At 38.8% G+C, this 23,789-nt stretch overlaps 2 protein-coding genes across 5 annotated transcripts in view; one reads left to right on the top strand and one right to left on the bottom strand.

Moving 5' to 3' along the window:
- LOC120542909 (synapsin-1-like) overlaps positions 1–23,789 on the top strand; it is a 302,987-nt gene that overhangs the window by 147,389 nt on the left and 131,809 nt on the right. The gene's annotated exons all lie outside the window — the stretch shown is intronic.
- Positions 7,067–22,686, bottom strand: LOC120542910 (metalloproteinase inhibitor 4-like). The gene is made up of 5 exons (XM_039775639.1): positions 22,602–22,686; positions 17,683–17,820; positions 14,621–14,715; positions 7,927–8,175; positions 7,067–7,807 (listed from the first exon to the last, which is right to left on the bottom strand). The coding sequence occupies exons 2-5, from the start codon at positions 17,804–17,806 to the stop codon at positions 7,613–7,615; spliced, it is 663 nt and encodes a 220-aa protein (XP_039631573.1). The 5' UTR covers positions 17,807–17,820; positions 22,602–22,686; the 3' UTR covers positions 7,067–7,612.

Consider the following 23,789-nt stretch of genomic DNA (forward strand, 5'->3'; position numbering starts at 1 on the left):
TTACACTTCATCGTTTTTTTTCTATTATGCAACTGTACTTTTAAAAGAAGTCCAGGGGTGTTTCTCAGGCAAACAGGTCACAGCACAGTGTTCCCCATGTCACCCCATGTGTGTTTCTGGTTAGAATGCCAAGCTGATTCACTCAAGTGACGAACGGCCCTCCCGTGGTTTGTTTTTAATGGGCACACCATTTCACAATCTTGCATAAAAAAAAATAACAGATTGACTGTGAACAAAACTTTAACACCAATGAGTACTAATAGTGCAAAAATTGCATGGCTGTAAGAGAGCAGGGGAAAAGAAACATTTGTAGTTTAAATGTAATAATGTATTTGAGAACTCCATTAGTCTGAACAAGACAACTCAAGGCGCTTTACAGGCATGACGACAAGGAAGCTTTGTGACGTAAGGCTGTGATGAGGATGATGGGTAATCCAAGTGCCGCAGCCTATTCATGGGTCCTTGTGTTCCTCTTGAAGAATGCCAGCTCTGTTTTGATTGGTTGCCTGATGTAGTAGCATAGCTAGAGTTGTTGCAGCTCAGGGCAGAGCGGTGCTTGAATATATATTTGAATATGTTAATCTATTTAAATAGAAAATTAAAATGACATATAGAGAAAAATTCAGATACATTTTGCATAGATTTATTCATTTGTAGAGAAACAGCAATAATTTTTCACATATAATTATTTGTATGCATCAACTAGACAAGAGTTCAGTATAGATGCAATGATAAGCTGTGCTCTAATTATTAGTTCAAAGATAATTACGCTGCGAAAACCAGAACCAGTGTAGTGTACAAGTGATAGCTGGGGATGTTTTCTGTGTAGAGCAAGAACGCATATGGATTAATAACAAAATGAAATTATAAATTGTAAATTAGTTGTTTATCTTCTTAGAAATTATTATCGGTGTAATGTTTATGTTTGTTTTTGTTATTGCCTCATAAATTCAACTGCTGTGTCTGATGCTGTCACAGAAGGACAGGCTGAAAATTATTTTTGAAGCCTTTGTGGATAAAAGTTAGAGAAGTTTACTTTTTTCATTCATGAGTGATATTTTTCAGAACCCTGCTGCTTACACACGAATTTTACTGAACCTTTTGGCCAATAATGCTGCCCCCAAAAAAGTGCCAACCCCTCCACCCGCCACTGGCTACACCACTGGCCTGATGCAAACCAATGATGTAACCGAGAGCATTGGACTAACATAAAAGCTGTTTGTACGCGAGTGGGGCTCACAGAAAGCGTCCATGTTCTTAATTGACTTATATAAGACTCAAACTGGAGTTTTGCTTTAGTGGCAGATGAAAATAGACTGCTGGTGTCCATGCTTTTTGGGGTGGGACGCCTTATCTATGTGTTGAAGAGAGCATGTGTATCTCTAATGCCAAGGATATAGTTGTACATTTTAGTTGTTTGAAAATTATAGTGACCGTTTTTTAGGTCTTTTTTTGAGTCTGCTCTCACATTTGTTTTGTATATGTTGGTCTGAGAGTTTTAGGCCCCATCCACACTTTCGTCCATGCTAGGGTTTTCAACCCATAGAAACCAAACACTTCTGGAAACGCTCTCCAGAGCCATTTTAGTATGGTGTTCCATTGTGGGGAGGCACAAATTAAGATTCTTGAAAACACTGACTCCATTGAGCTGTGATTGGCTTGTGCCCGTTATGTGGCTCTTCCCTGATTGGATCCTACTCATTACAATATCTTATTCCCTGATTGGTCACCCTTCACCGAAGAAAATGTACTTCAACACAGTGAGCACAGAAGAATTGCTTTCCATGGCTCTTTCTGTGTTGTTTGCCTGTATCCATTTAAATTGTGGGTTGTACAGTTTGAATACTCAACAAATGCACAAAAGGCAAATTTTTTACCAATCCATACAGTTCTGCTTTACAGTGCCACATATCCAGCAGCATTACCATTGTAGTGAGGAATTCAAAGCCATGTGAAAATCAGGTTCTAAATAATTTGGTTGAAAGCCTCTTATCAATGTTTATTACTTAAACCTGATCTATTCAGTAAGGAGGATTGCATTCTGTAGCAAAATTAATAACAAGAAGCTTAGCGAAGTGGACCTCTATAGAATACAGCCAAGCTCGCAAGAATACAGGACACAGATATGAAAGCTCCATGCAGTAAAGTAGAGATCGAGACACATGATTTTATATATTTATTTTCTCAATTGAGTCAGTGTTACAAATGTTGTTTGGTATAAGATGCACCCCGATTGCTGTGGACTGTTTAAAATCAATCCTCTCGTGAATGAACATAGAGTTGTTATTTAATCACAAGACTGCCAGTGGCAGTTCTATAGACTGTTACTTTCAAATGTGATCCATGCATTAAGTGATGGAGAGGCAATTTGCTGCAGCTTCTTTATTAATTTCTCTCTTTTTCTATGCTGTGAACCCATTGGTACCCTTGAAAGAACATAAATCAGATTTTCACTGGTCAGGTCAGGTCTGGTTGGGGAGTATGCACTGGAAGAGCGCATTGCCGCATCCACCACTTGACTAAACAGCTTGGGATCCTGGTTTGCAAACCCCCGGGCAGATACTGATCCAGTCCCAACCCCCAGAAATGACCATCTATCTGCCACAGTCAGGGGTTATCAGCCACTCGTGTCCTCATCAGTGAGGATCCTGTGAGCCAGATCACCCTCTGGGAATCGCACCACATAGCTGTAATGCCGTAATTGACCCTCCCTCGCAATGCAAGTAATGTGCCTCATTCGGGACTCCATGAGCAACCACTCATTCGACACAAAGTCAAACCAGCGGTACCCAAAGATTCTCAGAAGAGACACAGTACCAAAGGGGTCCTGTCTTCATCTCAGGTCACTGGATAGCGTCCATGTCTCACAACCATATAGCGAGACAGGAAGCCCCAGGACTCTAAAGACTTTGACATTCGTCCTTTTGTATATATATCGGGAGCGACACACAACCCTTTCCAGCGACCTCATAACCCCCCCGTGCTCTCCCAATCCGTCTACTGACTTCATATGAAGAGTCACCAGAGACATGAATGTTGCTGCTGAGGTAAGTAAACCTCTCGACAAGGCTGACACTCTCTCCGCACATAGACACACTGCTAATGACTGTGCCCAAGAGGTCATTAAAGGCCTGGATCTCGGTTTTTATCCAGGACACTCGCAAGCCCAGACACTGAGACAATTTTTTCATGGCACAATCCCTTTAAGGAGTTTTCTGCCAACGTGCGCCTGCCCAGAGTAGATGAAAGTCTACGTCAAATGTGTTTTTGGGCGTTTTGTCGTGAAAACTCTAATGTAGATGTCGATTTGTTTTTGTTCAAAAATGCAGTTTGCCAATTTAAAATGTAGCAAAGACATAGTTTTAGTATAAAAAAAACAAACTGTTAGAACAACAATGTCACAATTAGCAGTAAAAGAATTGGTTTGCCGTATTGCAAAGTTAAAAAGTAGGCCGACTTTTTGGTGTCCGACAACAGCCATTATCTCTCTCTCTCTAATCTCTCTCTTTTTAATTCCTCCAAAGTTTAATCTTTTGCCACTTCTCATATGTTTTGCATTTTCCTGCTGCTAACAAATTTCTCTCTGGGATAAGAAAACTCCATGTTACCATCTACTTGTATTATAACAGATGTTACCATGAGATGGGAGGCTTCAGAGTGGCATTGTGGTACTTGCTGTCTGAAGAGTCCTGGGTTCAAATCCTAGTGCTGTCTTTTTGGAGTTTGCATCTTCTTCCCATGTTGCATTGGTTTTCACCCTAAAGATGCATGTAGTAGGTCATGTTATGACTCTGCATTGGTCTGGTGAGTGTTCCCTGCAATAGACATGATGCTCCACCTGAGGTTGGTTTGTGCCGTGCATGTTGTGCTGTCAGAGTTGAGAAAATAGATTGGATGGGGTAGATATTAGGCCTGAAAGGATTTGATTTGGGGGAAAAAAAACAGACACAATGTTAAATTGAGTGCATCACATTCATTACTTGAGAAGCAGATTGATACCCTAAGCCTGTTACAGGCACATCATCCCCACTCTCTCCCTCACTCCTTCATGATGATGAATCTACCTGGACTGGCAAATCTTCATTTGTTTACAGTTAATGGAAACCATCAATCCATTTTCCTTCACCCATTAGAGGAGGATTGCAATTTTGTTACATGGCACATTGCCTCATACCAAACTCAAGCTAGCCTAATGTGCTTGTCTGTAAGATGTAAGAGCTCCCTAAGAAAACTCCCATGAGCACAGAGTAAAAGTCCACACCACGGCTGAGAAATAAACCCAATATAGTCCGTGGAGCTATGAGGCAGCAGGGTCAAGCCCAGTGCAGCCATGCTGCTAAATGGAAATCATTACTGGCTAAATAACAGCACTAACACTAAGGTCTCCAGAGTTGATGTTGGCTTTTTTAATGCCTTTAAGCTCTATAAATTACGGAAGCAGCTCATTTAAGTCTCTGCATTGCAGTTCCTTTTGGTCTGCACCGACATCCTGACTGCTAAGCTTCGTGGGTTCAGATAGTGAGAATTAATATTAGAGCAGCATGCATATTCATGCGGTCGACTGAAAATCAGTAATGGAAAACTGACACAAAGCCACAAATTGTTCTATAATTTCACGTTTTTATCTTTAGTAGCGTCTCCAGTTTTCATGTTGCCATTTATTTTCTGTATAAACAACCAAAATACAGTTTAGGAAACTAGAAAACCAAAGTATGACATGACATTAAAGTCATCCGGAAAGAAAAAAAGCTCTGTTTTTTTTTTTTTCTGAAATTCGAGCCTGAAGTGGTAAAGTGCAGCCATGAAGAGCTCCCTCTGAACACGGCAGATTGTGAAAGATGTAGAAAATATGAGGCCATATGCACCTCCTGAGCCATATTAAAATAGACCGAGGAAGGAGTGAACGTGGCCTTTGGGGGCCTGCTTGCCATTCTCGGCAACACAGCCAGTATAAATGACAGATTACTAAACCCCTTTTACTGTAGAAGAGCTCCATGAGTGTCAGTCAGTTTAGAAAATTTAAGGTTGCTGGAAACAATGGACACAAGATGGGAACCAACACTGGATGTAAAGGCACAGTCTGTCACTGAGCCCACTCATGCACACAACCACACTAGGCTGACAAAGAGTTACCAGTTTTTGGGCGATGTAAGCTACAGTAGAGAGGGGAAAACTACATAACAATGGGAAGAAAAAAAAGAATCCAAGGAGCTTTTCACAAGACAGGGGTTCAAACCCACTCTAGTGGAATTACGAGCAACAGCACTAACTACAATTACAGGCCTGTAAGATTCCAAGATGGACGCGTATACATACACATTTCTAGCCCACATTAAGGAGGAGTTATCTGTCCCAGCTGTCAATGAGGTACCAGCCCTGGATATAAAACTGAGGCTTCCTAACCTGTCCACATTTGTTTTTATTAATTCAATTTTTCTTTAATTATTTCATTTCTTCATCGTAGAGGAGCAATAGTTTATGTGCTTTTTCATCATTTCTGTGTGAAGTATGGTTTCACAAAGACACAGAATCTGTTTCAGCAATGTCTGGTGCAAGACAGGGCCAGTCCATCACACATGCACATATACACACAAACACACTGTTTCCTTTAGGACAATGGCTCCCTAGATGGAATAAGTTCTTTGAAATTGCGGTGTTTTAAGTAACCAGAAACTATATACTGTAGATATAATATATATCCCATAGTGATACGGCAGTAAAAATCACATAAGAGAAAAATAACAGCTTTCTTAATGGGCATTACAGACGGGAAGCCATAGCAAGACAAGGTGGGATCTTGATCTATAGAGTCACTGCGCTGCACTGAAAGGATTTTCCGGACAGATGATAATATCATCTATCCGTCAGCTTCAAAGTGCTTGACTGCTTGTCCACGTATTTTCTCTCTCTTTTCTTCTCAACGTGCAGGCCCCTCTCTGGTCTCCAAACAAGGAAAGTAAAGGACTCAACCCCTTCTCCAAAATACAGGAATAGCACAATGCCTACCCTCGCAGTTGTCCCCCTCATTCTCCAAATGTTAGCAGTTTCTAAATGCTGACTAGCCCCTGTGTGCCAAACTTAGCCTGCACATGTGAATGAATACATAAAACTATTTCTTGCACAGTGACATTAAACGTACATTCGTGTTATACACACACAGACCCTCATTTAAAAAGGCCGCTGACCAGCCCACTCCATAGAGTAGACAGTAACCGGCGTAGCAGGTCATCATTCGGGTCTCAAGAGCAGCGAGGCTGACTGAGTATCCAAACCTTGGCCATTTTTATTTTTGGGGAAATATAAAACCTTCTGGGTGGCACGATGGCACAATGGTAGTGCTGCTGCCTCGCAGTTAGGAGACCCGGGTTTGCTTCCTGTGTCCTCCCTGCGTGCAGTTTGCATGTTCTCCCCGTGTCTGCGTGGGTTTCCTCCAACAGTCCAAAGACATGTAGGTTAGGTGCATTGGCGATTCTAAATTGTCCCTAGTGTGTGCGCTTGGTGTGTGTGTCCTGCGGTGGGTTGGCGCCCTGCCTGGGATTGGTTCTTGCCTTGCACCCTGTGTTGGCTGGGATTGGCTTCAGCAGACCCCCGTGAACCTGTGTTCGGATTCAACGGGTTGGAAAATGGATGGATAAAACTTTTAAATTTGACTACCAGAGAGTTTGTGTCTTCTTGCCTTGTTTAGATACTGTATTACATCATCAATTGTGTGTGTGTGTGTGTGTGTGTGTGTGTGTGTGTGTGTGTGCGCACCCTCTGTTAAAATGGCATTCTCTCCTTGGTGTCCCAAGCTGTTTTGTCAAGCATAGCACACTCAAACTGTGCGTGGGAAGAAATTGGAGCTGCAGCTATTACAACATATTCCTATTTTTCTCATCTTTCATAAGCCTGAATTTAATGTTGGGCAAGTTCATCTAGACAATCCTTAAACAGCCTGCAGTCTTAGTTCTGCTTTTCACAGGTAGCTTTTATTTATTTTGCTTTTTGCCACAGTTGCAATGAGTGTCCAAATGGTCACTGTGTATAGGAAACAAGTCCAGAAATAAAACAAGAATAATGCCAAAAAGGAAAATTACAATATTTTATTATAAAAATGTGCTTCTAGTTCAATTAGAGTATTTGTAAAATGTGATGACTGTCATGAATTTATTTAAACAAAAAAACTTTATTTAACTAACATTTGGAATTTGAAAAAACAAACAAGTAAAAAACAAGAAAAAAAACAAAATCCCCCACATTAAAGTGCAAATAGGAGCAGAGGTTCCCCATTTGTCATCTCTTTAGGAACTTGAAAGTTTTGCTTCTCATTCTAGAAGCAAAAGTGACATTCTAGTTGTTTAGCAGTCATGATTATTAAGATCCATTTTTTATATACCTGTACCTTTTGGGTTCTTTTATTTAAAATTCCAAAAGAAAAAAAAGAAAAAGATACACACTTTGTTTGCTTTTTTTTTTGTTGTTTTTTGTTTTTTGTTTTTTTTTTGTGCCGCTCGTGGTATTGCGTTTCTTAAAGCATGTGCAAATAGGCAGCTTGCTGCCCCCCGTGACAGAATCTTCTGGGGACCGCTAAGTCATGGCACTGCGCCAGACTTGGAACCAGTAATACAAGGTGTTACTGATTGGAAGTGAAGACACCTCGAAGACCCGTGGGTTTCTGTGGTGCCCAGCCACAAACGCCGTTGTCCTGCTTAACACAGGCATACTGCTGGGCCTGGACGTGGTCCCAGCTGCGTGTGAACAAGCCGTCTGTCCACAAGCACTCCTGTTCAGAAGACAGAGCACAGGGAACAAACTGGCAGGGAGAGATCTGTGAAAAGGAAAAGAAAAAAAAGAAGCCATTAAGATTGACTTGTGGTCATGCCCTTATACTGCATAGGTTTGTCGAGAATGGATTTCAGAGTGGAAAGCCAAAAGTAGACAGCCTACCTTACAGTTGCAGTGGTTCTTATAGGTGAACATGATCCCCCGTTTCTGAGAAGAAGTCAAGTTGGCCCAAGGCTGGATAAAACTGCACACACTGACACTGACACGACCATCTTCTCCCATCATGCCTGCGATGACCAGTTCTTTCTGATTGTCCAAAACGTCATCAGTTGGTTCAAAACCACACAGACCACCATCATGGGGAGTGTACAGGTACTGGACATCGGTAGCTTTCTCAAAGCCCTTGAACATCTGGAAGACAGAGAATAAAAGCTTATAATTTTGCAGCTCACTTCATGTGATTATAAACCAAGACATGAAAGGATCAAGTCTTTGCCCTTTGCTGCTTTTTTTCTTATTCACAAATCTATCAGCACATCCCCAGAGTCTCATAAACCCGTGATCTGACCTGAATACACTCCCTGTCCCAAAGTCCTGATCCTGCTTTAGCAATTCCGGAAATTACAGAAGTGATGAGAATATAAACGTGTTTGATTTCTGTAGGGGCGACAAACTTAGTTTGAGATTCTCCTGAAATTCACTAGTCAAGCATTGAAATGATCTTATCAAGCACACAGCAACTGAATGTCTTTCTGGCTTTCTCTCGCAGTCCAAAAACACACAGCACTGCCCCCGTGGCACATTCTTTTTTCCTCTGTTACCTGCGCCATTGTTTTGTTTTGTTGTTCTGGTATTACTTAGTAATTGTATGGCATAGCGAGGTGGCACTTAACAACAGCCCTTCACCAAGATTTTGGCAGCAGCGGAAGCCCTTTAAAAGGGCTATAGAGCAGCAAGAAAGAAATATGAAAAAAACAGCAATATATGATGACCGACTTCTGCAAAATATACATTTTTAACAAGAATGAAGAATGGCAGGTGCATTGTGCATTTACCCATAGCCAAAAAAGAGACGCATGGATCGTGGTGGGGAAATTTGTCGCCACCTCTGGCAGTAAGCTCAGCAAGTGACTTGAGCAGCTGGAGAAGGACCCTTTCTGAATGGTGGAACTCAGCAGCTTTAGATATGGGGGGAGTGTGCCAGCTTTGCATGATGGTAGTTACAGATGTTTTTATCTGCTTTGCCAGCCCATTCATTTGCCACACTTGCCCCACTAAACATTTAAAACTGGACTGTTGTGTTTTGTCTGAATTGTCTCGTAAGTTTACTTAAAAATTTGTAATGATTTGTGTTAATAGTTTTGGGGGGGGGGAGATTGTTTGTTGAAGGTGTGTATTATTCCTATTTTATTACAACTGTTAAGACTTTAATCCATTTTCTGTTTTGTATTTTATCAAGGGGTTATTATTATACGGTATTAGGTGCAGAAAAGTAGCAGATCACCTTTCTTGGGTGACCTTTGTTAGAGGCTACAAACTGTTGTGACTGTGTTACAGTGTGACTGCATTTGAGCATTTGTTAAGATGCCAAGTTACTGCAATGTGGTCAGCTTTCTCCCTGGCTGATTCAGCTACGAATGTGAACAGATGTTAAAAACAAACTGTCTTTGACAACCTTGGTGCCTCCCTTGCTGAGCACAGCACCCTGAAATTGAGGCTGAGTAGAGGGTTTTGCATAAGAATCTTATTGGCATGGCAATACTAATAGTTGTAATAATAATACATTTTAGTTGTGGTATCCCAAGACTCTGCGGAAATATTTCCTTACATAAATATGGTAATTAGCAAGCAATCTGCATTGGTATTCACCATCTATACAGTCGCTAACATATGTATTTCAGGGTCACAGAGTCCAGAACTACATTTTCATCTTGGCCTGGTTTTGCAGTTTACTATTATACTGCGATGAACCACTTAACATTTGTCTTTATGTCTCCTGCACGTGTTCATCACCTGGTTGTGTTTATTTTCTTTGAGCATATCATTGCTAAATCAGCTCTTTGTGCTTAAAGGTCACTAGAAATTGAGGGCTGACTGACCTGTGTCTTTGCATCATCTAAAAGTTCATGTGGAGAATTACATTTACCGTACGTGAAATACGTATACCTTTTTTTTTTTTTAGCTTTCACCTTGAGACATGTGGTCAAACATGGGTGTCAGTTTTTGTCAATCATTAATTCGAAGTGGTATATAAGGGGACATTTAGAAAAGGAAATGGGTTCAGCTAAAAGTTTAAAGTCAAAACGTAAAATTTCCACTACTAATTGAGATTTCTAGTTTGTATTGCCTGCTAATTGCTAGCTTTGAGTAAAGAAGAGTTAGCACAGGAATTTCAAAACATGATACCAATAAGACCCTTACTTACTGCAGCAGATCTAGCTTTAACATCGAAGCAATGTTATTTTGTTATTATTACAATGTTTTTTGAAAGTTGCAAAGTTGAATACTTACAACTTATTACATAAAAATAAAATCTTTCTTTCTGATTAGCTGTCCTAATCGTTTTTCTGTTTTGTCTCTGAATAGTGGCTCTCCAGCCCTTACCCAGAGTCCACCTCTGAGGAAACAGAAACTCGCTTAGCATCTAACACACAAGCAAGGCGAGCATATCGGCAAAATGAAACCTCCTAGGACAGAGATGCCCAGTGTAGTTTCTTTCAATTTCCTGACATCTCTACATTTCAATGTTTTTTTTCTGACGATTTCAATACAGGGTGGTCCAGATCTAATTATGCAGATCCAGATCATCTGGATGACTTTGATTTATGCGGGGACGATTCCAGTTCAGTGCAAAGATGATTCTCTATGTTGTCAGTTCGCACACTTCTCAATGTGATTTATCGGGTGATTTTCTATGTAATAAACTTTATAAGTTATAACGTAATGAAAATTGCATAATTAGATCTGGACCACCCTATAGTTTCTAGAACCCTGGGCTTTTTACAGCACCAGCTTACACAGTCAGTTACATTATAAAAATTATTTTTGTCTGATGTACCCTACTGCTGTAGCTGCCCCAAATTGTTTTTCTGTTTTATCTCTGGACAGTGGCTCTCGTACTAGGCCGTGGTAAACAAAACCATAAAAATTAATGCCTCAGACTAAAAATAAAACATAAATGCTTTTCGTGAAACCATACTGAGGTAAAAGGAAAGCAAATGCACCTGAATGGTCCCCTGCATGCAAAAAAGAACTTATTTTGGTGTCTTTAATTAACTCTAAAAACAATATCACAAATGAAGGGCTGCTCTCTGTGGTTTGGCAGTGACTGAGGATCTACTTTGGGTCGAAAAGTCCTATTTTTGAGTCTGACAGCTGCCATTAAGAGAACCACAGTTCCTCACGCCTATCCCACCCACACCAGTCACAAGGCATTGCTGAGGGGCTGCAATGATTCATCTGTCTTATTTTAGTAGTGCTGCTACTGCAAGTTCATCCTCATCTGGAGACATCATTGAGGTTTTAACCAAAAAAAAAAGAGAGAAATTACTTCAGAACTTATTTTAAGAGAAGCATTTAAAGTTGGCAGAAGGTGGGATGGCACAATATTGGCTACAGTGGCAGCATTATCAATAACAAGTGTAGTGAGGCAAGAGGGCTGCTTAACAGTAGGAAAAATTGTGGAGTGACCTGGAGTAAAAACTCAGTTGACCTTACATAATGCGGCCTTGCTTAACTTGTGGATTCCTGTGCTCCTTAACAAGCAATTCAAAATCTGTCAGTCCTACTCATTTCTATACGCTTCATCGGATAAACATTCTATTCTATTTCTGTTGCTTTTTTTCTTGAGTTTCCCTTGAGAGCAATTTTTCTTTGATTTCTTCTTCAATTTCATTATTGTTATAATTAATACAGTATTACTACACTTACTGAGAAGCATTGTCTTTAATCTTTTTAATAACTTATTCATCTCAAGTAATGGATTGAGAGAATTAAAGAGCACAGAAGAAAGTGAAATATTCCCAGCTTAGTTAACTGAGAGGTCAAGTGTTTGGTATTCAGGTCAATTACATTTCTTCATTTTTAGAGCCTATTCTTCTATCAAAATGTTGAAACGATCGCTCTTTTCAAACCTGAAATGACATCACCCACAATGCTCATGTGTTTAAAGTTCACTGCGAGAAAATGGCTGACAACAGCATGTAGTGACTAAACATCCTATGAAGAAGCACATTTGTGCCTTATTTCCGCATGCATACGTGTATCGATGCTAGTGCTGTCAGGCAATAGTTAACGTACATTAAAGATGGAAAAAAGACAGCATCTGTCAGCCGCACCATAATTGCCCATAAACTGCATCCACCAAGAAAAATAAGGAAAAAATTGATCAGCCCATTACAGAGAATGAATACATAACCGTCAAAGAAATGAGGATGTCCACAAAGCGGTTAGGTGGTGTTTATTTATGGCTGGATTAGAATTCTACAGGCAAGATTTCCTCATACTAAAGGAATGACAGCATAAATACAGCAATTGAGATGGGAACTTTGTAGAGAAGTAAGCAAATATATGCAATGTGGGTTGTAGTAAATTCCAGTTTATATTTGTATTGAACTGTAAAATGAATAAAATGAACACCACTAAATGCCTCATCTTGGTTTTCTCCACTCTGTTTGCTGAACCCCCTGTAGCCAATTGTGTGCTGTTTCTTGGCAATGATCATTATTCTGTATTTGCTTTAAGTTTTGTAATTGTTTTAAATTTGAAAGCCTTTTTAAACACATACCTTCCTACTGCTAGCCTCTGATTTATGACTTGATTTCCAGAGCTTCATAAGAATTCTTTGGTTATGAGTTTACCACCAGTATTTTTGATGCATTAACTGCATTTTTTTGAGTTTTATTTTTGTATTCCCCTTAAACGTTTTTTCATTTCTTGACTGCTAAATTGTTTTGCCTTGTCTACTCAGCTCTTTCTTAACCTTATTTGTGCTCCAATCGTTGCATTGCAAGATGCCGTCTCAGTTACCTCTGCGTATTTACACTTAAATAAACCTGCTACAATCTTTTGTCTAATTGCATATGAAAACGGTCCTTGGCACCTATGAATAATCGGAGCTTTGAGCAAAATTAAAGCACAGGTGGGCAGAAGGGATTGTGGATTCAGTTAGGATTGATTGTAGTTTGGAGTAATCAGAGAGAATGACGTGAAGCGGTTTTTCATCTTGTTTTATGTCCATTCCTATGCTTTATGTAATTAAGTTATAATCAACATGAAATGCACTTATCTTACCCAATGACTGCTTCACAATGTATAGTCCAGAAAATGAAAAATGTGTTTATTGTAATTTAGATTTATAGTGGTCAACACAAAAAATATTAAATATTCAGCATACATTTCTATGTTAATTATATTATAGTTACCCATACTATAATTTCACTAACATTCAACATCTATCCATTTTGGATTCAAAAGCCTATCCCTGGACAGGACATTATTCTATTTAGTGCATGCCGATGCAAACACCCATACTCACTCATACAAGGCCATTTTAGAGTCACCAGTAAACATTGCATTCATCTCTTTGGGATTTCTTAGAATAACTGCTCAACTTTATGTAGCACCATCATAGAAGAAATTCAAATGTTTATACTTAAAACAAAAAAAAATGCCTCCCCCATTACTTGCATACCATCCCCAAATCTACTTAATCAAATTTAGGATCATGGGGGAGACAGAGCCTATAATGTCAGCATTAGACATAAGGCAGCCACCAACCTTAAATGGATCAACAGTCTTTTGCAGATCCTACTCACACTTACACTCATACACACTTCCATACTGGACCAGTTCAGAACTACCAGTGAACCTGGGATGTTGGAAGAAATGTGGAGTACCCAAAGAAACAAATGATGCAGACATGGGGTGAATAAGCAAACTGTAGTAGACAGTGCCAGGCTGAAATTCAATGAAGATAGCAATGGTTACCACAGTGAGGCTGTGCCACCCCAAATGCCTGCTGGTGTCACAAAATCAGTAGGTGTTAACATTCAGTGAAAGTTTTTGATAGAGGTTGCATTTAAATACGGTTTTCTTTGGTAGGCCCACAGTTGGTTTTGTATGGTTTCAAACCAATATAAATAATAAAAATAAAGATACATACATAAATGGAAACATCCATCCATTATCCAACCCGCTATATCCTAAATACAGGGTCACGGGGGTCTGCTGGAGCCAATCCCAGCCAACACAGGGCACAAGGCAGGAAACAAACCCCGGGCAGGGCGCCAGTAAATGCAAACATTCTCACTTAATATAATTAAGGGTTGAAGGGACCAGAACCTATAATAGCACGATTGTGTTAAAGACAGCAAACAACTTTGAGCAGGTAGCCAGTCTATCAGTGGACCAGTCAAGCACACCCTTAGGAAGGACATCCACACTTCACACGGACCACAACAAATGATCTGAATCAAGGGAGGTGGAACCAAAAGGCAGCAGTGCTAACTGCTGCGCCCCCTAACAAGGACACATTCAAACATATCCAGGGTAAATTCAGCACCAGTCTAAGGACAGGTTAAAAAAAAAGACATTCCCAGCCAAATATCTGTTCAAGAATTGAGATTTTTTTTAAATTATAATGAATTTAGGAGAATTTATAGACATTTTTCCAATGATCAATGACAAAACTTGCCAATAATGGTGTAACTCAGTAAAATGTGAAAAAGCCCATAGGCCGCCTCTTAATTTAGGATGTCATTCATATGTACTGATTATCCTTCATAAAATAAACGTTAGCAAACAGAAAAGGAAGTTAAGAAAGTGTCTTCTGATGTACATGCTTTTTTTTTTTTACCTTAGTTTGCTTGATCTCATAGCGGATCCATTCACTTCCTTCATTTGCGTTTCCTGTTGTCACCTGTTCCCTCTGGATGATCTTTCCTTTAATCACTAAAGAAAACAGAACCAAAATTGCTTAAGTCATTCAGAGTGTGACTGCCTATAGAACTGAAAGTGGCACTTATAAGGAAGGCAAAAATAATGCAGTGCTTTATGCCTTTTCAAAATGTAAAGGATGCTTGGCTTTCTTCTTATTTGCTTGTTTCAATCCACAACCTAAAGCTAACCTGATTTAACTGATGGTGAGTTGTGGGTCTGTGCATAAGTATGCCTGTCCTGCAATAGACTTGCATTCTCTCCAGGTTTAGCATCCAATTCTGCTGGTAAATGCAATTTCATAATAGAAACAGTAGATGTAGTGCATAGATGGAGAAATCTGGGCTGTGGTAGAGACTGCTGTCTTTGGGGCGAATGCTGTAGCTATCTTGAAGTTGTGCATTTCTCAGTTTAAAAACTACACATCCAACTTGAGTACTTTGAAGAGTTCTTTGTCTCACCAAAGACTTTCTCTTACTTTCCTGCTCTCAGAGTAAGATGAGGAAAACTTTGATCAATGGCTTTACATTTTGGTTTTTCAAATTTATGTACTTTTCATTAATGGCATGCCTTTCACAAACATATAAAGTTCATACCCACTTTGATTATTATTTATTCATCCATTTGTCTGTGAATTCATTCATCCATATATTGTTACTATTCACCCTAAATGCTAAAACATACATTCTTGTTAGGGGGGTGTATAACTTTTGCAGCAAAATGCGTTTGTGAGATGTTCACAACATTCTTGACTATCCTCAGTAGATTTCATAACCTTGTCTAGATACCCCTGCCAAACTGCTATGGATTGCCTAGCTCTATATTTAATATAAATGGAAGTCACAGATGCTTTTTCCACAGCTGCAGCCCCACATTTATGAGTTTTCCACAAAGCTAGAATGAGGAAGTGGCATATCTGAGCTCCCTGTCCTGAATAACTTCAAAAACAAATTCAACAGCCAAGTTTATTAGCAGCCTACATCCCCACCTCAGAAGACGTGTGTGAAAGTGCATATTGTGGACATATTGGTGAACTCTGAAGCCCTTACATATGTGTAAAAAATATTAATAGAAATGTTAAATATATTAAATCTGAGTGTAGAAGTAGTAATCTTGGACACATTTTTAGAGATTATATCTTGCAGTTTTCCAGGAAATATACAAGGATAACCTTTTGGAAGTCTGTTGCTTGTGAAAGGGAATTCTGGTCTACAACACAGCTTGCTGACAAAGCAAAAGTCCCCAGGGTGTTGAGTCTAATAAATGGGATAGTTGAAAAAATGAATCAGTATAATGGTTTATTTATTTATATATATGTAAAATCTCAAATGTAGAAGATGATCTTGTTTAGATGAGAACCCAAGGAATACCGCACATTAAGGCAGGGTTGGCTATTTGTTGATCATAGCACTAGACAGTGCAAATAATCCTCCCATTATCAAGCCCAGAGGACCACAGCGTATCTTCTTGTACAAGGTGGGGCATTAGCCATGGATGAGGTCCACCTTAGGGAACATTCACTCGCATAGGTGCATTTAAGTTCACAATTTATACATTTTTGGGATATGCAAGGAAAACTGTACGGTAGGGAGAAAAACCTTACACAGGGATAAGGTGAAAACCTACAAACTCCACACAGACAGAAACCAGAATGGGACTCCGGAGTGGTGTGTCAGTTTCATTAATCACTGCACCACTCACAATGAAATGATTTTATTGGGTGGTAAATATGTTTTATGATTTCGTCCAGCTCATTATAAAAAATGTAGAAAGTCACAGCACATTACAACGTGCAGTACCAACAAAGGCAAATATGTGTGATGCATTAATCTTTCTATAGTAAATTGGTGAAATCTTTCCTACCCTGCATGAAAACATCATAACACCCTTTCCCATCATGGTATGTTTTGAAAAAATAGTAATAAAGATAATTACAGTTATCAATCAGTCCACTTTATTTAAATAAAAAGAGTGCTAACATTAAATCTACCAACTGTGCCTTCAAAGCCCAATAGACATAGACACTCTGAAGATGATAACTGTGCAGGCAGGTACTGGAAAAAGCAGTGTGGGTTAAAGAAAATCACTTGTGGCTGAGTGCGGGAGATGGCTATGTGAGGATTGCATTAGTCTAGCCCAAACATGCACACGCACGGTTATCTACAGAATGAGAAATTATGAACACAAGATAGTACAGAAGCAGATTGTGGCTTGCTCCAAATATTTATTCCGAAATGTTGCAGCAGGAAAACAAATAAAAAGAAACCATCTGGCTTCATTTCTATCACAAGATATTTTTGAGGGGATTGTTCTTGCTTGACGGCTTCAGAGGTTGGCTTAGCTTAGTTTGCAGAATAGCACACACCCAAACGCTGTGGTAAAATCTCCCATGTGTGCATCTGTACGCTTGCACTTTCGTGTGGGATTGTTAGTATTGTGTGATGTTAGCTCAGTGTGTGCGACAGAGAGACTGAGAATAATTAGTGCTTTAAAGTTCTGAGGCAGGAGTGCTCTCTCAAAAAGAGGAGGCTTATTCTAGTAATAGCCCTTCCTAAACTCCATTTTAACCACTTGGTTGCTTTGTAATCATCTGCCTTTCCTGGTCCAGCCTCCCCCCTTCTGTGACGCTTATGGAACTGCCTGCTTGCTTAAAGATAAAATGCAGCAGATATGACTTCACTGCTAATTAATCAGGCACCCATTATTTAGAACTGAGAAATGGGCAGCTCCCCTAATTTTTGGTTGTGTAATGCCCTTGTTGAATTTTCCCTAATTAGTCATTTTTGGTTGTTTGAAGTGAGAGGATATTCATTCAGATCTTCTCACTGAACTGGCTTTAACTTGTTTCCCTTAATGAGGTTTTTCTGACTCAGATTTTTAAGTACAGGTTTGGAGAAATGTATTATAAATCTGTAGAAGGCCATTTTGTGAATGTAATCTTTCAGGTACAAACAAACTATGAAGAAAAAAAGCAAGACTCACCAATATCGGAGTGGCAAAAAGCAGTCTGAGGGTGCTGAGGTCCACAGCTGCAGGCATTGCTTTGTCCTCCAAAGAGAAGAGTGACAAGTAAAGCCAACATACCCACTTGATCCACAGAGTTCATTGTTTCTGGTGATACTGAGGATGGAGAAGAAAAGAGAGCAATGTGAAATGATCATCAGATGCAACCAAGTAAAACACAAATTGAAGAAATACTACACAGATTGTTTTTAGAACGTGAGGAGGCTATTTAGTCCATCAAACATTTTGGTAGAGCTAGCAATTGAGTGGTCCTAATAAATACTTCAAAGTTATCAGGGTACCCCCTTTAGGTTTACCATACAAAATATTCACCAGTTAGCAACAAGTTTAAAATCACCAGCATACATTACAGTGGCCGTCATTTTAAACTTTCCACTTGACCTAACAGAAAATATGGGCCACCAAGAATCCTAATAAAACATGCAAGAAGAGATGTAAGATAAGAAAAAAATAAATCAGACACGAGAATCAGATTTCATACATTTTAACTGCACATGTACCCCTTCATTCAGTCATTCTTTTTATTTATATTTTATGCACTTGATTTGTAAATCTTTCATAGTCACAGCAGGTCAAATGTAATATTAGTAAGCAGTATTACTTGTTATTTCTCATATGATCGGCTAATGTATTGCCCTGGGCTGTTTCCTGCCTTGCACATTTCGTGTTCTGGAGATAGACTCCAACAACCCCTGGAACTGGGTTAAGAACGTCTAAAAAATGTTATGTTGTGAAATTTTAAATCTAGTTTCATGTCCTATTGACTTTCATGAGACTCTACCTTTATTTCTACATTTTAAAATAACTGCACTATATTCACGTACTATTCTGTTCTGCAATATTGTGCATTAGTTAAACCCATGGAGTCGTAGGAACTTGTGCTCCCTCCACACGTTGCCTAAACTTGCATCATTACTCATCATCATTAACCTGCATCATTACATTAAAGACTACAACCCCCCCCCAGCCTCATGCATTATGCTATCATTATTGCATTAATTAGGAATTTACATTCACTGACATGATTACCATTCGGAATTTGGCACAAGTCCTTCTTTTCAGAATCGCGACTTGAAATTTAACAGTCACTCTATTCAAGAAACTTGTAATAATTATTTAAACTCCACTCACCAAATCTGCCATCTACCTAGCAAATTATAAATTCTGCCTTTCTAAAAGTATTTAATAACCGTGATACGAAAGTCTTTCTGCTGCCTCCCGGTTTAAAAGATAAGGATTTAACTTTCAACTTAGTTATCTCTTGTAGGACATCTACACGTTTTCCCCGCGTGTGCCTGGGCACTATTCCAGTGTATTTTACATGTACTGGCAACTCAAGGCAAGCTGAGATGAATGAATACTGCATGTGTGTGTACGAGGCCAGGGATAGTTAGTCCCTGCCATGTCTCCTTCATGTAAAAATTCACTTAGTTGCGAGGAAGATCAAATCACCTCTCTCAAAAATATGTTCATGTTTCAAAGCCCTATTTGAAATTTTGAGTGTCGTGTTCTGCACATTCATTTGATTTTTATGGACCGGCAGCACAAAATAATGACTTAGTCATTTCGGTGGCTCACTTCACATGTGTCCCATTTCTTCAACTTTGTGTACGTTTGCGATGAACGGTGTCATGCCCACTGGTTTTCATAAACAACAAAGGAAAACATTTTGATGTGAGTGGACCGGTTAAGTCACCACTACTTATCAGTTCATCTTTGTCCGATGTGTTCAAAAGTATGTGGAAATCGGAAGGTCTTTGGAATCCTCATTTCTGTCACTACCAGGTAACTTGTTCTACTTATGCACTGCTCTCTGAGTGATATTCTAACACTGGAGCCATCCCAGTGGTGCATTAGTGAGTGGCTCGGCTATCCAAAATGGCAGTAAGACAACTGGAAAATCTTTGTACTATTAACAAATAATAGGGGCAGTGATGCAGCTGTCTTCTGGATGAAAATTTTCAGTTTTAGCACAAGTACCATTTTCTTGTGATATTATATAGTACCCAAAGGAGAAAAGTAATAATAGGGTTCGAACATAATGACACCTTAGCAGTGGTGTTGAGCAATGCTATTACGCATAGTTTCTACTCTTAATGGTTCCCGGCAGTGTATAGTGTATGCAATGGAGGATCATTTTGCTGTGACCTGTGATTTTGATTTCAATGAGGAAAAATTCAGAAAGTTCAGCTACATGAGGAGATTGAAGTATGGATATTTCTCAGTTAAAATTCAATAGCAGCCACCAAGCTATACTATAGGTGGAAGTAACACGTGATTGCCTTCCAATTGTGCTGTGATCAGCCTGGTATACTAAGCTACAGGGAAACTGCAAGACGATATGCTTCTTATGTTTAGTGCTAGGAAAACAGCCTAACAAACAACTGAATGCACTGTGTGGAGAACCTATAGGATCTCCTTTACTATTGAAGCATTCGAATTGGACTATGTTGAGACATATTGGAGGTTTGAAGGGACCAACAGTCATCGAGGGTTGCTGCATTGTACAACTGGAATTTGTGCGTACCCAGATACATGAACTGGAGTCACAATTTATGGAGTCATTCAAAATCAATATAAGGAAATTGTTAAAATACATAAATAAATAAAAGTAAAAGCTGGGGAAGAAGTTTAACGCAGGTTAGACTTGGAGATCAACGGTATAATCAAGTCAGCAAGTCTGTGCAAAATATAATTACATAAGAGCTGCCTGCTTTCTGTCCTACCCCAGCCTCCTTTAGTGTAGATCAATGATACGGAAAAGATATTCAGAAAATATATATTTACATTCCGCCTAAGTGCTGTCTTTGCGCTCTGTATTTACCTGCCTTCCCAGGATGTTTTCTTAATTAGACAGTGTACCATGGCTTTCACAAAATGTTTTGTCTACTCTGTATGCCCAACACCAAGTCATGGAATTTCCGCACTAAGAGGTTAAGTCAGACTTGCAATTGAGAAGCGATGTCTGTCTTAGCTTTGCTTTGTGTACTGAGATGTTTTCAAAACACGGGACAAGCATTAGAGACGTCCAACAGAGCTACATCTAAACTGCCCTTGCAGACAAAACAAGGCACTTACTTATACTGGGAGTTCTGATTTAAAGATTAAAAGTACAGAATGTTCCACAATCATAAATACTCATAATATTTTTTAATGTTTGGTACTCCTTTGTGGGAGCAAGAAGAACTTGGATTTTGTGACATGGCTTTGTTATTAAAGCCAACTTTTATTCAGTTTTCAGGGTTTGCTCCAATGCATTTTATCTCATAGACCAACTTACAGCAAAAACATCTGGAAATCTTTTAATTACAGCATTGCTCACAATATTTTTTTGTCCAGGTGTTTGTAGAATGTAATATTAACTCTTTGTTACTTGGAAACTCCTCTATGATATTCAGCATTTGTGCAACTGACTGCATGTAAGAGACAATCATAAACCCTTATAGTAAGGTGAATGTGAAAAAGAGAATTCTAGCAGAAGAAAACCCCCAAGCAGTAAAATATGTCTTACTTCATCACTATAGAAAAAGTGTATATTTTACAAGCCATTTTTGTAATGTGCAGAATATTTGTTGGTTAAAATGAATTGTTTCTTTGGATGTACAAGATGTGAATGATATGTTGATATTGCATGTTGATACTTTTTCCACTGCCCCCTAATCAAATGAATGCATTCCAGAAGCTGTTTAACACACTGACGCTGATACTGATTTTATTTTAGCTGTTTCTGGCAAAAATTGATTTCTATAACTGGTTATAACAAATTTCTGCACAACAGAATCCCATAAATGTTGGCAGCATGTGTAAACAGCTATCTATTCCAATCAATTTCTCTTTCAATTGTAGCTGTTAACTGTTAAAAGAACCTGTCAAACAGGCATGGATAGGTGATTTTTATAAGGTTAAACAGATTCTTCTTCTCTTGCCATATAAAACCAGTTTAAATGCATTTACAGTATATACAGTATTTCTGTAAATGTTCCTATCGAGCGTATATTGAAATATTCCATTTGTTCTAATCTATTTATCTATCTATCAGGTAGAACTGCTGTATCTACATCTAGCACACATAAATTTTGGATGTCATGTCCAACATGCATAATTCGATTTCTGTGCCTGTTTCTAACACATTGAATTACAGAGATTCCTACACGTGTCTCTGACATGCTTACATCAACTGGCGGATTGCTATGGTTGTTTCTGTCACACAGATAGTTATTTTTCTAAACAACACAAGCAAATTAGTCTATAAAAATATGACAGCTACAAACAGACCTAGCAGTGTGTGCCTTCCACATATTATTATCCTGATTATTACTTTTTGGCCAAGTAGGTCTTCCAGGTTTTTTTTTAAGTACATTTATCTAATAGTGACCCATGCATTAACAGATTTGATTTTTTACAAAGAGTAGGAATCAAAGTTTGAAAGATCTCTACCAAGGCAACCTCATGACAAAGAAGCAGTGACTAGGTAGCAATACTTTTTATAACTTATTGTAAATATTTAAAAATGCTTAATTGCTACATGACTTAAACTTCTAAAAACAAAGTTTATGTGAGTAATGAATAAAATACAGAATATGTACCATTCCCAGAGTATAAATTTATTTCAACTTTGCAGATAAATATGAAACAGAGAGACTACCAGACTCCCTACTTCTTTTTATCACCTTCATTAGTTGAATAATAATGAGCTGCACTTACCCATCAGATCTTTTAACATACATGAACACAATAATAGCTTCACTAAAGAGTGACAGAACTGTTTTAAGCAGAGTGTAAAGTTTGACTCTGCCACCGAATTATGCTTTCTATCTGTTCATGCTGCATGAAAATACTTGAAGTAAAGAGAAACAAAGCCGGTGTCGCCCCCTTACCTTGCGTGTTCAGAGAGCTTGCAGAGTCACACTTGTTGGTCTCTCAGTCACTGAGGCTCTGGTAGCTGACTGGCTGCTTGCCTGCTATTTATGGAGCACCAAGAGACACGGCCCTTCCGGAAACAGCTCACCACATGCTCCCTCCCCGGCATCTTTGTGTCATTTTTTTTTTCTCTCTGCTAAGTTCACTAATCCACAACCCCGAAGGGATTTCCTAGTAATTTTTTTTTTCACATTGTGTTACAGACTGTCTAGGGAATTGGAAGCTCCTAGATTTCATTTTGATAATCGGAATCCGTTATTTAACATTTTCAAAGCAAAAGAAACCATTACTGCTTAATTTGTGAATCTCACCTTGCTGTTTTTTGTATTATGATGCTATTTCTTGTCCAGAGCTGTGGATAGCGGGTTAGTGTTTTATTTTAAGTGTACATCTGGATACTGTTCTTCACCAAGTACTTTACTTTCTTTAAAGTTTAAGCGAAGGGCAATTCAGCAGTTTCTAATAAAAACAAACTTAAACAGAATGATCTAGACAGTAACAGTTCTTCCATTCAGACGTTTCCTTATCGTGTAATAACACACCATATAGAAACTGAACCTTTTGATATGAGTGCTCTGCTATCTGTTTATCTCTTACCCCCTACCCTGGTCTTTATTCCACCGTATTCTTGTATATTTCTTGTTAAAATCTGATTCTATTTTTTCCCCCAGAGTCTGTGATAGATTTTAATCCTGTACGTTCTGTATATTAAAATATGTCCTGCTTATATCTTTCAAAAAATAATTAATCCAAACTGCACCATGACCCTACAGTCAAATAAAGGGAGTCCATCAGACTGGTGGATGAATTGTTGCCTCCGTTAAATCTTCTGTTCCAAACAACTCCTGTACCACTTCTATGATTTTGTACACTCACAGACAGCTTAATATGTAATCATATTTATCTTGCCACTTGCTTTACTTTAATTGAAAATCTGGAAATATTTTTCCTGTTTGGTTGTTGCCTGGTTGTCATATCATGTTTGATGTTTCTACCCACTACAGTGACCTTATCTTCTCCCTGTCAAAGCCATTTGTATGAAGATGGACGGTGCCTCTTTCATACTTCAAGTCATTGTGAAGATTAAGAGAGACCAGAGATGGTGAAAGCGTGGGACACTGTTGTGATAGCGTGTTTAACATGTC

The sequence above is a fragment of the Polypterus senegalus genome, chromosome 13 (assembly GCF_016835505.1).
Source record: "Polypterus senegalus isolate Bchr_013 chromosome 13, ASM1683550v1, whole genome shotgun sequence".
NCBI classification, from domain to species: domain Eukaryota; kingdom Metazoa; phylum Chordata; class Cladistia; order Polypteriformes; family Polypteridae; genus Polypterus; species Polypterus senegalus.

Bases quoted from the DNA above. Each gene is read 5' to 3' on its own strand.
- LOC120542910 (XM_039775639.1), bottom strand. From the start codon at position 17,806: ATGAACTCTGTGGATCAAGTGGGTATGTTGGCTTTACTTGTCACTCTT. The intron at 8,176-14,620 runs GTAAAAAAAAAA...TCTGTCTTCCAG, and splicing joins ATGAGATCAAGCAAACTAAG to ATGTTCAAGGGCTTTGAGAA. The intron at 7,808-7,926 runs GTAGGCTGTCTA...TCCTTTTCACAG, and splicing joins AGAACCACTGCAACTGTAAG to ATCTCTCCCTGCCAGTTTGT.